The sequence below is a fragment of the Barbus barbus genome, assembly GCF_936440315.1.
Source record: "Barbus barbus genome assembly, chromosome: 27".
Lineage (NCBI taxonomy): Eukaryota > Metazoa > Chordata > Actinopteri > Cypriniformes > Cyprinidae > Barbus > Barbus barbus.
The window spans coordinates 5,690,001-5,704,217 of record NC_136755.1 but is presented as its reverse complement, the minus strand read 5'-3'; the positions used below and the strand labels follow the sequence as shown (position 1 = coordinate 5,704,217).

General features: G+C 38.2%; 1 protein-coding gene and 1 pseudogene across 2 annotated transcripts in view; one reads left to right on the top strand and one right to left on the bottom strand.

The window, feature by feature from the left end:
* LOC306847024 (tripartite motif-containing protein 16-like) overlaps positions 1-2,594 on the bottom strand; it is a gene marked incomplete at both ends in the record, with an annotated part of 98,838 nt that extends 96,244 nt beyond the window's left edge. The window contains 2 exons of the mRNA XM_079380759.1: positions 1,777-1,901; positions 2,025-2,594. Coding sequence (XP_079236885.1) covers positions 1,777-1,901; positions 2,025-2,594 — 695 coding nt within the window. The remainder of the gene's footprint in view (positions 1-1,776; positions 1,902-2,024) is intronic.
* Positions 2,595-2,643: 49 nt separating this feature from the next.
* Positions 2,644-14,217, top strand: part of LOC306847610 (nucleoporin SEH1-like) — a 12,569-nt pseudogene continuing 995 nt past the window's right edge. The window contains exons 1-8 of the transcript in view: positions 2,644-2,754; positions 3,077-3,127; positions 3,644-3,790; positions 7,593-7,792; positions 7,874-7,972; positions 8,057-8,197; positions 10,859-11,016; positions 11,350-11,498. The product of the transcript in view is annotated as a nucleoporin SEH1-like (transcript). The remainder of the gene's footprint in view (positions 2,755-3,076; positions 3,128-3,643; positions 3,791-7,592; positions 7,793-7,873; positions 7,973-8,056; positions 8,198-10,858; positions 11,017-11,349; positions 11,499-14,217) is intronic.

Sequence of the window (14,217 nt, the reverse complement as noted above, 5' to 3'; positions counted from 1 at the left end):
CTTTTGTAACATCTTTTATTTTAACACGTATGTATGTTAACAGAACCCTTCAAATAAGAATAAAGATAATGTTGAACTGAGATTTTACAGCGTTTGCAGCATTGTGACACTCTGCCAATTCTACATGATGTATTTCAATCAAGTAATTTAAAATAAGAAACAGTCAGCCTAGGTTTGTTAGGACAGAATCAGGACGACACGCAGTGACAGGTGAGAAGAATGGCTTTTAACACCTGGCTGTTTTTACATTGTATAAAATCTATTAATACACAAGCGTTTGTAGGATTATATATGGACCAATCATAGAAAACACATAATTAGTCAAATATAGAAAAATAAAAAATAACATTAGTATGACGAACAACTTCTAAGCTATAATTTTTAACTACAGTAGGTAATTATTAGCTTGCATATTGGTTGTTTATTAGTACTTAAGCACATATTAATTCTGTATTCTTCATGTCCATATTCTGCATCCCATAATCCTAAATTTAACAACTACAACGACTACCTTACAAGCTATTAATAAGCAGTAAATGAAGAGTTTATTGAGGCAAAAGTCATAGTTAATAGTGAATGTGTGTTTATCATTCTAAAGTGTTAAAAAATAATTTAGGATACAAATGATTGGTTATTGTCCAGCAGTGTACTTAATGTGTTATTTTCTTCTGTATGTCACTATTCCCTGTATGTACATGTTTCAAACACTGCTTTATTTGCTGTAGACAGAGGCACAAGTGAATTCACAGTTGAGAGTGAATGAGACTTCAGAGGTAAAGATTATTTACAGCATTGTCTATGATAAGATATTTCTTATACCTTAAAAAATAGTACCTTTATAAGGACATCTTTGTAACTTATACTCAAAAAGGTGCACATTAGTACATTAGAGTACCAATATGTACCGTAATGTACAACTATGAAACTTTTTGGGGTAAATAAGGTACAAAGATGTGCTTTTAAGGGTACTGTCCCAGTGACAAGCTGTTGTATTTCTTTCTTTTTCTTTTTTCTCTCTTTCTTTCCTTCTGTTTTATAATCATATATAATAATATAATCATAAAGCATATTAAGCAAAAAGGTATGATTAAAAATAAAACCTGTCAATTAGACTAGGGTTAACTGAAAAAAAACAACAACAAAAAAACAGGTATAACACTAGACATTCCGTCCCCCCCACTTTTGAAATGATGGCTACGCCCCTGCCATCCGCGTCCATACACCATCCGCATAAAAGCTGCGTGGACACGGCTGTGAGGAAGATGGAACGGAACGCAGAAAGTGAAGTATACCCGGGCCTAACGGTGTGTTTCCACTGCAGTGGCAAATCTACGCTCAGTGCCGCTGGCAACGCTACAACGCCACTGCTTTGGGGCGTGTCAGTGTTTACACCCTGAATTCCAGTGTTGGAAGACTATATTTTTAAGTGTTATACATGCAATGTTTTAAATAAAGATTTAGATATTTTGTAATTATTGTGTCTATTTTAATTGAATGCCAGTATGTAGAGTAAAAATCTAATGAATTCTATATAAAAATGATAAAATCTAATGAAATCTACTGTATATTAAAATGAATGAATTATAGTAGTATACTGATGAATTGCATTTTATTTACAGTAATTTACTGTAAAACAGTACAGTTTGCAACTGTAAATCTTAATTACAATAACTTACTGGCAACAGTACACCCTTTGAAATGTTTAACGGTGTGCTGTGCTTCAGTGGGACTGAAAATCTCCCTCACTGACTGACAAAAGAAGAGTCTTAACTAAACCAGTGCTGCTGCTTCTCCTCAAAACTCACCTTGTGAGTCTTCACAGCCTCTTTCAGCTCCTGAAGCTTCTTCTCTCGCTCCCGGATTTGCTGCTGGAATTCTCTCCATGTCTCATCCAATTGTCTCTGTATAGGACAAAACAACAGTACATCACAGAAATATGGGTGAAATGTTACGAGTGACTCCTGCCTTTGTGTTTTTTTATTTCAGAGAACTGGATAATCTTACCAGTGTCTCTCAATCTGTACCTGTTTCTCTGTCCTCTCTGCTGCAGTTGATACAGTCTCATGGTTTCTGTGCTCATCCATCATACAGACCATGCAAATGCATTGCTTGTCAGTGCGGCAGTAAATGTCTAGCAGGTTTTCATGTTGACAACAGACCATCTCCTGAAGTCGTCCAGTGGCATCTATTAGATCATGTCTCTTTCCTTTGAAGAGTTTCTCATGTTGTTCAAGGTGATTTTGACAGAAAGAGTTCAGACACACCAGACAGGACTTGACAGCTTTGTGTTTTCTCACAGTACAGACGTCACACTCCACATCTCCAGGTCCAGCAGGAACAGTCTGGAGTTTACTCTTCTTCAGTTGCTCCACCACTTCAGCCAGCATGGTGCTTTTATTTAAAGCAGGTCTTGGTCTGAAGGTCTGTCGGCATTCAGGGCAGCTGTAGACTCTCTTCTGAACTTCTTGATTCCAGTGGTCTGTAATGCACCTCCTACAGTAACTGTGTCCACAGGGAATAGTCACTGGATCTTTCAGTAGATCCAGACACACTGGACATCTGAACTGGTCAAGAGAAAACCTGGCTTCAGCCATTTCACTAAATGCACAGAGACACACAACAGATTTTGAGAGAGTTTGGAAGATGTTTGTTGCGAAGAGCATCGCAGCGGATCATAAAGATCTGATTCACAATGTTTCTTATGACTTTCACTGTCGGAGAATGGCGACCTGCTCCAGTGATCAGAGCGTCAAGGCAAGAAAACACTGTCCATCTGTTCAGGTTCAAAAAATAAAGGCTGTGTCCATAAACCTACAGTGAACTCAGGTGCCGACAGACCCAAATACCGGTCTATTAGAGCAGCTTACTAGGTTTTGAGAGACACTTTTATGATTGAAAGATCCTTCTCGTTCTATTTAAAACTGTCTCAAGCCCCAAATTACATGAAACTTATTAATTTATATAGGCTTTTGAGTCTTTATTCTTTGCAGCTTGTGGTTCATTATAGCTCATGTGCCTTATTCCACATTTTAATGACAAACGTTCTGGCTTTTTTCCCCTTTTTAAACTGTTTTAGGTCTGGGAAAAAGTTGATGATGGAGAATGGCATTGTACTGCTAGCTGGAAGGTATCAGTTATATTTATGTTTTATGTTCTTTGGGTGTAAATCTCTATTTAAACCTAAAATTCAAAATTCACGATTTGTGGTATAATAGGTGCATTTACATTTACATAATTTTGGTAATTTCTATTTTGTGTGCATATGACCATCTTAAATAAAAATTTAACTAAATGTGACCCTGGAGCACAAAAGCAGTCTTAAGTAGCAATAGCCAAAAATACATCGCATGGGTCAAAATTATCGATTTTTCTTTTATGCCAAAAATCATTAGGATATTAAGTAAAGATCATGTTCCATGAAGATATTTTGTCAATTTCCTACCGTAAATATATCAAAACTTAATTTTTGATTAGTAATATGCTTTGCTAAGAACTTCATTTGGACAACTTTAAAAGTGATTTTATCAGTATTTTCATCAATGTTGATATGATTGGTTAGTTTAACCAAATACATCATAATGGAGTCATAAAAATGGACACTTTGACTGATGGCTGTATTCTGAGTTGTGTCTGTCTGTTGTAGACTTACAGTGGGTCGGTGTGGAGGGTAACATGGGCGCACCCTGAGTTTGGTCAGGTGTTGGCGTCTTGTTCTTTTGACCGCACTGCAGCTGTATGGGAGGAGATTGTCGGTGAATCCAATGATAAACAACGGGGTCAAAGCCACTGGGTATGTAAAACTGTTCATTTTTTGTTACTGTATTACTGTTGTCATGATACTGGAATTTCTAATACCTTGAAAAATAGTGTTAATATATATATATTTTATATCGTAGGGAAAAATGGCTACAACATAAAGGGCATACAATTTGAACAGTATCTATAGTTTTTTTTTTTACCCTAATCAGACTAATTTCTCTGTTGCTTGATAGCTCTGAGTGAGATTGTATAACAATAATCATAATATAGTATTATTACTATTATTGTTGTTGTTATTATTATATTAAGACATAACTGTGGCAATACAACTGCCCTGTAAAATAAAAAAATAAGAATTTGGTTGTCTTGAATCATGGCCACATTGTACTAATTTATTGCCTTGATTTCATAAACTGTGGCCGCGAGGGAGCAAATTAACACTGAGGGAATGAATTACTAAATTTTGGGAACAAATATAACTAAAATGAAGGAACAAATATGTAATTTGTGGTCAGGAACTAAATTGAAGGAGTGAATTATTAAAATAAGGGAACATGTACTTAATTCCCCAGCCAGCAATGACATGTGGGGCCCAGATGAGGGCTTCATGGGCGGCAAATGTGGGCCCCATTATGGGCTTGCACCCGGGATCCACATTGGGGCCAGCCGTGGAAGCCCAGACGTACTAAAAGTGGGACCTGTAAGGGTACTGCATGGGTCTTAATTGGGCAATTCATGTCAGACCGATTTGGGCCCCACCTGCCCAAATGGGTCCAAAGTGGGCTCTGCAACATGGCTACCCAGATGGGCTTTAAATGGCATCTGTAGGAGACTTATGTGGGTCCTAACTGGGCAATTCATGCCAAACCCATTTGGGCCCCACCTGCCCAAAGGGGTTTAAAGTGGGTTTGCACCCGGGTCCACATGGGGGCCAGCCATGGATGCCCAGGTGGGTTTTAAGTGGGATCTGTAAGGGTCTTATGTGGGTCTTAACCGGGCAATTCGTGTCAGACCCATTTGGGCCCCACCAGTCTGAAGGGGTTTAAAGTGGGCTTGCACCCGGTATCCACTTCGGGGCCAGCTGTGATTGCCCAGATGGGCTTTTAGGGGGACCTGTAAAGGGTCTTAACTGGGTAATTCATGTCAGACCCATTTGGGCCCCACCTGCCTAAAGGGGTTTAAAGTGGGCTTGCATCAGGATTCAACCGTGAATGCCCATATGGGCTTAAAGTGGGCTCTGTAAGGATCTTATGTTGGTCCTAACTGGGCAATTCATGCAAGGCCTATCTAAGCCCAACCATGCCAAATGGTTTAAGGAAACAATCTAAGAAAAATTTAAAACGAAGAATGAATACAAGTACAAGATAAATACAAGACACTTGATGCTTTGAACTGCAAGAAATATATTAAATTGAACAACAAAAATTATCATAACATACAGGTAAACTAAAAAATATATTTAAAAAAACATCTCTGAAAAAAAGTTTAAATTCAGGAACCGACAAGGCCAAAATAACAAACAAAATGTTCTGGTTTTTAAACCTCTGCCTTGCCTAATCAAAATAAAATGAAATAAAATACAATTCACTACCCTAACTTCCTAACACCAAAACAGAGAACAAAAGAATTCACAAACAAAAGAAAAATGGCATCAGGCTCCCTACTATCCCAATTTAGTATTTACAATATTAAAAAAAAGTATTTACAAAGCCAAGCAAAAACCAGGTTTAAAGGGCAATCCAAAAATCAGTGTCAAACAGGCAAAATGGGTCAAATAAACCAGTACATCTTCGATACAGACACAAAACGAACAAAAACACAGACAGCCCAACACAGCAGAGGAAACAGAATAACCACAGGGTTGTAACATACTCATTCTCCTCAATCTAACCCATTCATCCATCCTCTCACTCATTCACTCACTCACAGACATTCTGTGCACTTGATTCACTCGCTCATTCACTCCCTCCACCAAATTCTCTCACTCATTCCGTGAGCTCAGCTCACTCACTCCCCCCTCCCTTGACCCAACACACTCTCCTACAGTATCCTTGACTCACCCCACCAAACTCACTCCCCACACCACCCCGCACACTGACTTGCTCAACTCAACTCGCTAAACCACCACTTATTCGCCGACTCACTTTACCCAGCTCATTCATTCGTTGAACCTGCGACTACCGGCCAGACAAGTACCAAAGGTCCCCGTCATCCCGACAGGACCCCGCACCACCATAGCCCCCCAGAGAGTCCCGCAATCACCGCACGCCGCCACCACCCTGAGACCGAGCCACCTAGAGGCGGTGGCCTCCACCCACAAGGTAGCTAAGGAGCCAACCTTACCCCCAGGACAAGCCCCCCACCACCACCCCACCAGGACCTGCAGATCGAGGTCCCTACTCTTGTGTTCCTAGTTCAAACCAAACTTAGCGCATAAATATGCCATGCAGGACCCATATATGTGTTCCCAGATCAAACCCATGCCCACTTGGCCCATAAATATGCCATTCAAGACCCATATATGCATTCCCAGTTCAAACCCATGCCCACTTGGCCCATAAATATCCCATTCAAGACCCATGTATGTGTTCCCAGATCAAACCCATGCCCACTTGGCCCATAAATATGCCATTCAAGACCCATGTATGTGTTCCCAGATCAAACCCATGCCCACTTGGCCCATAAATATCCCATTCAAGACCCATGTATGTGTTCCCAGATCAAACCCATGCCCACTTGGCCCATAAATATCCCATTCAAGACCCATGTATGTGTTCCCAGATCAAACCCATGCCCACTTGGCCCATAAATATGCCATTCAAGACCCATATATGTGTTCCCAGATCAAACCCATGCCCACTTGGCCCATAAATATGTCATGCAAGACCCATATATGTGTTCCCAGATCAAACCCATGCCCACTTGGCCCATGCCTGTCCCTTATGGGGCCCATGTAATCAGCTCATATGGGCTTCCTATGTGGGACTCATACTACAAAACCTACATGGGACCCGCTGATTTCATCCAGCCAAAGCCCATGCCCACACAGTTCCCATGGAACCCGTAGTTAACCCATCTGGGCCCCACATGTCATTGCTGGCTGGGTCATAGCTGCCATTTAACTAAAACGAGGGAACAAACAGTAAATCGTGGCCACAGTTAACTAAAATGAGGTAACAAATTAATAAAATGAGGGAACTAATTCTTAATGCAGGGGCCATGATAAATATACTTTTGTCGGCATGTTATGTGTGGGGCTCCATATGAGTTAACCCCACAAGCTTTTATTTTGGTGAAAAACACAAAGCACAACTGGTATCAGTGTATTGATGTTTATAACAGTTTCAAATATTTCCGTATTATTTAATTTAAAATCACTATTATTGACAACATTAGAATGGGGTAATATGTGACCTTGGAGCACAAAACCAGTCATAAGTATCACGGGTATATTTGTAGCAATAGCCAAAAATACATTGCATGGGTCAGAATTTTTCTTTTATGCCAAAAGTCATTAGGATATTAAGCAAAGATCATATTCCGTGAAGATATTTTGTAAATTTCCTACCTTAAATATATCAAAACTTTATTTTTGATTAGCAATATGCATTGCTAAGAACTTTATTTGAACAAATTTACAGGCGATTTTCTCAGTATTTCTCATATTGTCCAATCCCAACAAACCATACATCAATGGAAAGCTTTCAGATGATCCATAAATTTAAAAAAATTAACCCTTATGACTGGTTTTGTGGTTCAGGGTCACATATATTTTGTGGAAGGAAGTAAAAACCAATCAAGTTCTTTGGTTGATTTCTGCTTTGTCTGTACAGATCAAGAGGATCACGCTGGTGGACAGTCGGAATGTGAAGTTTGCGCCGAAGCACATGGGCCTGATGCTGACCACCTGCTCTGCGGACGGCGTGGTGTGCATCTACGAGGCCCCTGACGTGCTGAACCTCAGCCAGTGGTCACTGCAGCATGAGACCTACTGCAAGCTGTCCTGCTCCTGCATCTCCTGGAACCCCTCCAGGTCTGAACGCCGTCTACACAATCACATATCAGTATGAAAGATGTACTCTTGATTGTCTTAACTGTTTGTTCTGCTCTTTAGTTCTCGAGCTCATCCTCCAATGATAGCCGTGGACAGTGACGACAGCAACGTCACATACAGTGGCAAAGTGCAAATCTATGAGTATAATGAAAATATGAGGTATGAGCTTCACTCCATGCATCAGTTCCTGTTTTACTTGTTATCGGTTATAAGCGTTTCTAAAGGGTTTATGTTGACCTACAGGAAGTATGCCAAAGCAGAGACATTGATGACTGTGACTGACCCGGTTCATGACACCGCCTTTGCTCCTAATCTGGGGAGATCCTTCCATGTGCTGGCCATAGTCACCAAAGACGTCCGCATTTTCAAACTCATACCTTTGAGGTTAGTAGGATATCACACTCAGTAGTAAGTGAAGGAACGGTCAAATTGGTCATCTTAAATATGTTATTTCACTGAAACATAAACTCTGAAATAAAACATTTATGACATATATCATTTTTAAAGGGGTCATATGATGTGATTTACATTTACATTTATTCATTTAGCTGACGCTTTTATCCAAAGCGACTTACAGTTGCTATATATGTCAGAGGTCGCACGCCTCTGGAGCAACTAGGGGTTAAGTGTCTTGCTCAGGGACACATTGGTGTCTCACAGTGGATTTGAACCCGGGTCTCTCACACCAAAGTCTTATCCACTGCGCCATCACCACCACCGATTTCAAGTTTTCCTTTCTCTTTGGAGTGTTACAAGCTGTTTGTGCACAGATAAGAGTTGCAAAGACTAAAGTCTCTAAACCAAAGAGATATTCTTTATAAAAGTTAAGACTCTGCCACGCCCCCCTAAAACAGCTCATTCAAACACGCCCCCACATGTCTACGTCACTGTGTGGGAAGATTTGCAAAACACCGCCCAAACGTTTACGCAAAGAAAGAGGGCGTAATTTTTATTCTCGCTGTAGTATTGTTGCTGCTGCCGGTGCCATGTCCTGGAGACGCTGTGTTTCGTTGTGAAAGCGAAAGTATTTTGTTTGGGTTTCCAAAAGAGGACACAACTAGTAACTCTCAGTGGTTAAGTTGTATTTACAACACTGTTCCAGAACAGTTCAACCCAAATAATAGAGTGTGTGCAGCGCATTTTACGGAGGACTATTTCCCGAACCTGGGAGAGTAGCCTACAATATCAGCTGTGCACAAAGGCTGTTTCTATAAAGTGGGGCAATTCCAACTTTGCAAGGACAGTCTGGCGCTTCTGACTCACAGCCTGTAAGTACGTTTTCTTATTTAAAGAATCAAACGCGAGTTTTGAGCAGTGTAGATTAGCTCTTATTGTTTGACGTTTCTCCGATCACAAATGCAGACATGGTAATTGTCACAGGGTAAGACTATGCACGGACTGAATACACACGCACATTTCATACATACACCGGCGTCATGTTAACACGGTCTGTTTGCCGGCACTGACAATCATGTATACACGGACTTGTGTAGAATTTGATGTTATTGTATGTTTAAAGGTGTGTTGTGGTGTATTATGTCCTGTATGTTGGTATTACCTGGTTTACGTGAGTTATATGGGGAATCAGTGGCTGTAACATCAGTGTATATAACATGATAGGATTGTTGTCTTATGTACAGAAATAAATCGCCTCACCATTATTATTTGGTTTATATGGTTTATTAAGTACAGTGTTAAGAGTGATACAAATATACTTACGACATTTGACGAGTCATTTGCCAAACCTGTTCAGTTAAAAATCCGGTCTATTTATACATGGTGTTCGCGCCATCTTGGTAGTCCGTGTGTGTGACGTCACCGGGGGTTCCATCCGTCATAGCTGTACAAAAGAAATGTTTTATGAGTTATTTGTATTATTATTTGTGTGTACATAATGTGTGTGTTATGTGTGTATCTGCAGATATGAGTTGTTATATGTATTATTGTTATTATTATATGTATATGTGATTTATGTGAAACATAATTACCTTTTCAAATGGTATGTCCCGGACCAGGGGAGGAGTTAGGCCTATAAAAAGGCTCCAGAAATTTAGTATGGGGATGGGAAGTGCTGTTTGTGTCGTGCGGCTGCACGTACAGTGACTCATCGTGTGGCGAATAAAATGTATTCTTGAACCTGACCAACGGCTTCCTCTGTCACTTTGGGCCTCCATCTGCTACTGCTATCTTAACAGTAATGTTTACGCGGCACGATGCAATGCAATGTGTAAAAAGACAGTATAAGTCATTATAATCAGTAATTAAGTCCCCACTGGATGCAACAAATGCCTCGTTTATAATGAGTTTTATTGTTTTTGTGTCATCGCGATTTGAACAGTGACACGCTTCATTGTGAAACCTGCAACACATTTATGTATTTTTTTTATGGGCAAAAAACCTAAATAAATGCTTGCTTAATGTTTGAAAATAAAGAAATAATTAATTTGACAGTACTAAGCCTATAGAATGAATTATTGATTAAATGTGCATTTTATTTTACAGTACAATATTATTATTACAGTTATTTGTGATTTTCATAAAAATATCTAACAAAATAAGTATTATTTCAAATGATGAAACGAATTATTATTCAAATTAAGTATTATAGTTATTTTTAATGGGTCAAAAACTGTGAATGTGGCCTATGAAAATGTAAAACTCTGTAAAAAATAATTTCCAGCTTTAAATAAAGTAAATAAATTTTGTTTTTATTTTCCCATATACATAATAAAGCTATTATCTGTTGAAAGTCCCTGTATTTTTAAATACCCCTTTATTCCCAATGTATATCTCAGCAAAAATATTGCAAAATAAAATAAAGCAATAAAGCTAAATAAAACAAAATACTGCAATGTCAGTTTTTACAATATTCTATTCAGCTCGAATAAGCACCACCCAGAGCATCCTAGCAGCCACATATTAATGTGGAATAGCATCTTAGTAACCTCTCATCATGGTGCTGCTGAGTTTTACATGTAAACATGTTTTCCTCAAACTGTATGAATGTTGTTGGTGTAGTTGATGTGTGTTGTGTGTTTCTGACAGGAGAGAGAGCGCCAACAGCTCCGGTCCCACTAAGTTTGAGGTCCAGGTGATGGCTCAGTTTGACAGTCATAACTCTGAGGTGTCGCGCGTGAGCTGGAACATCACCAGCACTCTGCTGGCCTCCTCTGGAGACGATGGATGTGTGCGGCTCTGGAAAGGTCAGCTGTCAGCTCGGTCTGCTTCCTGCTGGGTCAACAGCAATTAGCAGTGATGGCTCTTTATCATTGCCTATTCAGATATTCTCTTTGAAGTCCAACAGTTTTTTTTTTATATTGTTTTTAATTATTTAACATTTCTTAAATTTTTTTTATATAATATTAAAAAGAAAAAGGGTTTATCTTTCATTAAAAAATATTTAAAAACTTTAAACATTCTGCTCACAACTAAGACTGCACATAATACGAACTAAGAATATCCCAGCCTGATGTGTTTCATGAAATAAATCATATTATGCAAATTGTGCTGTGAATGCTGTTTCATCTCATCTGCAGCTAATTACATGGACAACTGGAAGTGCACAGGGATCCTGAGAGGAGACGGCAGCCCAGTGAACGGCTCTGGACACGCTGTGGCTCTGAGCGCAGTGGGCGTCCCTGGAGCTGCTCAGATGATTGTTGGGGCTGCTTCTGCTGGCAGGTACGTGACGGTGCTGTGATGTAGAGGGATGAGCAGTAATGGTGCGTTCAAGTCATTTCAGAAAAATTATATTTATAGTTGAATGCACTTGAACGACACCCTCAAAGTCGTGAGTGTGAGTGGAAAGCTCTGGATTTCTGAAGGTCCTGTTTATAGGGTGGATTAGTGAGAAAACCTGACAGACATTGTGGATTGATAATCTGTAGTTGAAAGTTTTTGAAACTTATTCTAAAAAAGTTATTTACAATATACTAAGTTTCATGTATAAAAATATGATGATATTGTACAACTATGAGGGAATATAGAATGATTCCGTTTACAGCACATTCATAAACTGAATAAAAACATAAAAAACAAACTGATACACATTTTTATCAAAAAATGTACAACTTCCCAAGTCTTAAATAAGAACATCCTAGGAGGATTTTAATGCCATATATAACCCTTAACATAGTCGTTTTTAAGGTAACACTTTAGGTTAGGGAACACCATTGACTATTAACTAGTGCATATTGGCTGTTTTTAGTACTTATAAAGCACATATTAATGCATGACCATATTCTAGATGACTTAATTCTACCCAATACCTAAACATAATTACAATCACCTAACTTACTGTGAATAAGAAGCAAATTAGGGGGTTATTGAGGGAAAACTGTTAATAGTGCATGTGTTCCCTAATCTAAAGTGTTAACATTTTTGCTTGAAATTCAAAGACTAAATAGTTTGCATATTAAATAACCATATAATGTTGGATAGAATTTTGATAAATATTAATCACAAATGTGTAGGTATGGAATAATCTTTACAATTTTAAATAAACGTTCAAAAACTACTGCTTTATGTAAAACATTAGTTCTCACTTTTTGGGAACTGACAGAGGCAGTTTTATTTTCTACTTTTTTGCATTTGTCTGCATTTGAATTTTCAGGTTTGTGATTTATACATAATTATGTCTTATGTTTGACAGAAAAAAAAGCTCAGCTGATGCCAGGCTAATGCCATGACATGCTGATTGGCTGTTTGCTGCATGCACATGTGCAGGATTGGACCGAGACCTCATTGACCCTGCCCTGAACACTCCTCTAGCTACTAGTCCGACAGAAGCGTCTGCTGACGGCACGATTGGTTGTGTGGCTGTTAAAGGAACTGTGCCTCTGTTTGAATCAGCTGTCATGTAATGTGTGGTGTGGACAGTAGAGGGAGACACTGTATTATTCAGCCCACTCTGTCTCCAAATATGCCCTTGGAATTACTAACACATTACATTTAATTTGTCACACTAACTGAATTAACAGAATTCAGTAACGCTTTTATGATGTAGGAACATATTGTTTTAAAAAAGCAGCTTTTTGCTGTTCTAAATCCTTGTAGACAATGATGAAACATCTGAAATGCTAAACAATATCTAAAAGTCACCAAAAGTTTGTGTCAAAATTCAGGAGTCTGGTGCATGAATAATGGACCATAAATCAAAAGCTGGAACCTGATCATTAATGCTATATATATTGGAGATCTTGCGATACTCGCTCCCCTTCATTACAGGAACTCAGCATATTCTTTATAGCGGTGCCACTTGAAATGGGAATCCAAAAGGAGTACATTTAAACAGTTTTTTAAATGAATGCAACTTTTGTGTATGTATTTTTTCAGTTCTGAGTTATGTAATAACGATCTGAGGTTTATGTGTGTCCTCATTCAAGGAGACCTTGCAAGAGAGGAACAAGTTGGTCTGAAAAGACATTAAAAAAAGAAAAGAAAAAAAATGAATAAAATATTTTTGGAATGTTACTGTGAACAAAATCCTGATTCAGTCCCACTCAGATCATGACCCCAGTCAATTTTAAAGAGCTGACTAATTGTGTAAAGAAATCATAGTGGCAACTGTAGGCTTAAACATTAAATGCTGCAGATTTTCTAATAAAAGTTATCAAACAAGTATTTCTTTCTTTATTTTCTGTGTAATAAAAGTTTATCAGCAACTAAAAAACATTTATCCCCAAATTAGCTAGTCCTTATACTGGCAGTCGATTTAACTAAAATAGTTTGTTTTTGTTTTTGTCTGTTTTAATGTTTAGTGGTAGAAAATTTGGTGGATATTATGGATAACACTTTAGATTAGGTAACTCAATTCACTAATAACGAGTTACTTATTAGCATGCATATTATTAGCATATTGGCCATGCATTAGTATTTATAAAGCACATATTGATGCCTTATTCTGCTAGATCCCTTAACCTGATCCAATACCTAAACATAACCTTTACGAACAACTACCTTATAAGGAGCAAATAAGGAGTTTATTGAGGGAAAACTCTAGTGTTAATAGTGAATATGTGTTCCCTAATCTAAAGTGTTACCAAATTATGTCCCACATTTTGGTTAATGAACTTATAAAAATTCTTGAATGAATGAATCTGCTCATATAAATTTCAGTTTGAGCTCCCAAGCTTGATAATCAAAATTCAAAGTTTCTTTAAGTTGAAAGTTTCTTAAAATTTTTGGTAACACTTTATTTTAAGGTGCCCTTGTTATACGTTACATGTTTAATATTATAATAACAATAAATTATGCATAATTACATGCAAGTAACCTTAAGCCAAACCCTAACCATATAGTACATGTAGTTAATTAATTTAATCAGTACTTAAATGTATAATTACACTGTAACAAGGACATCGTAAAATAAAGAGTAACCAAATTTTATTGCCGCCTTTTTCTTA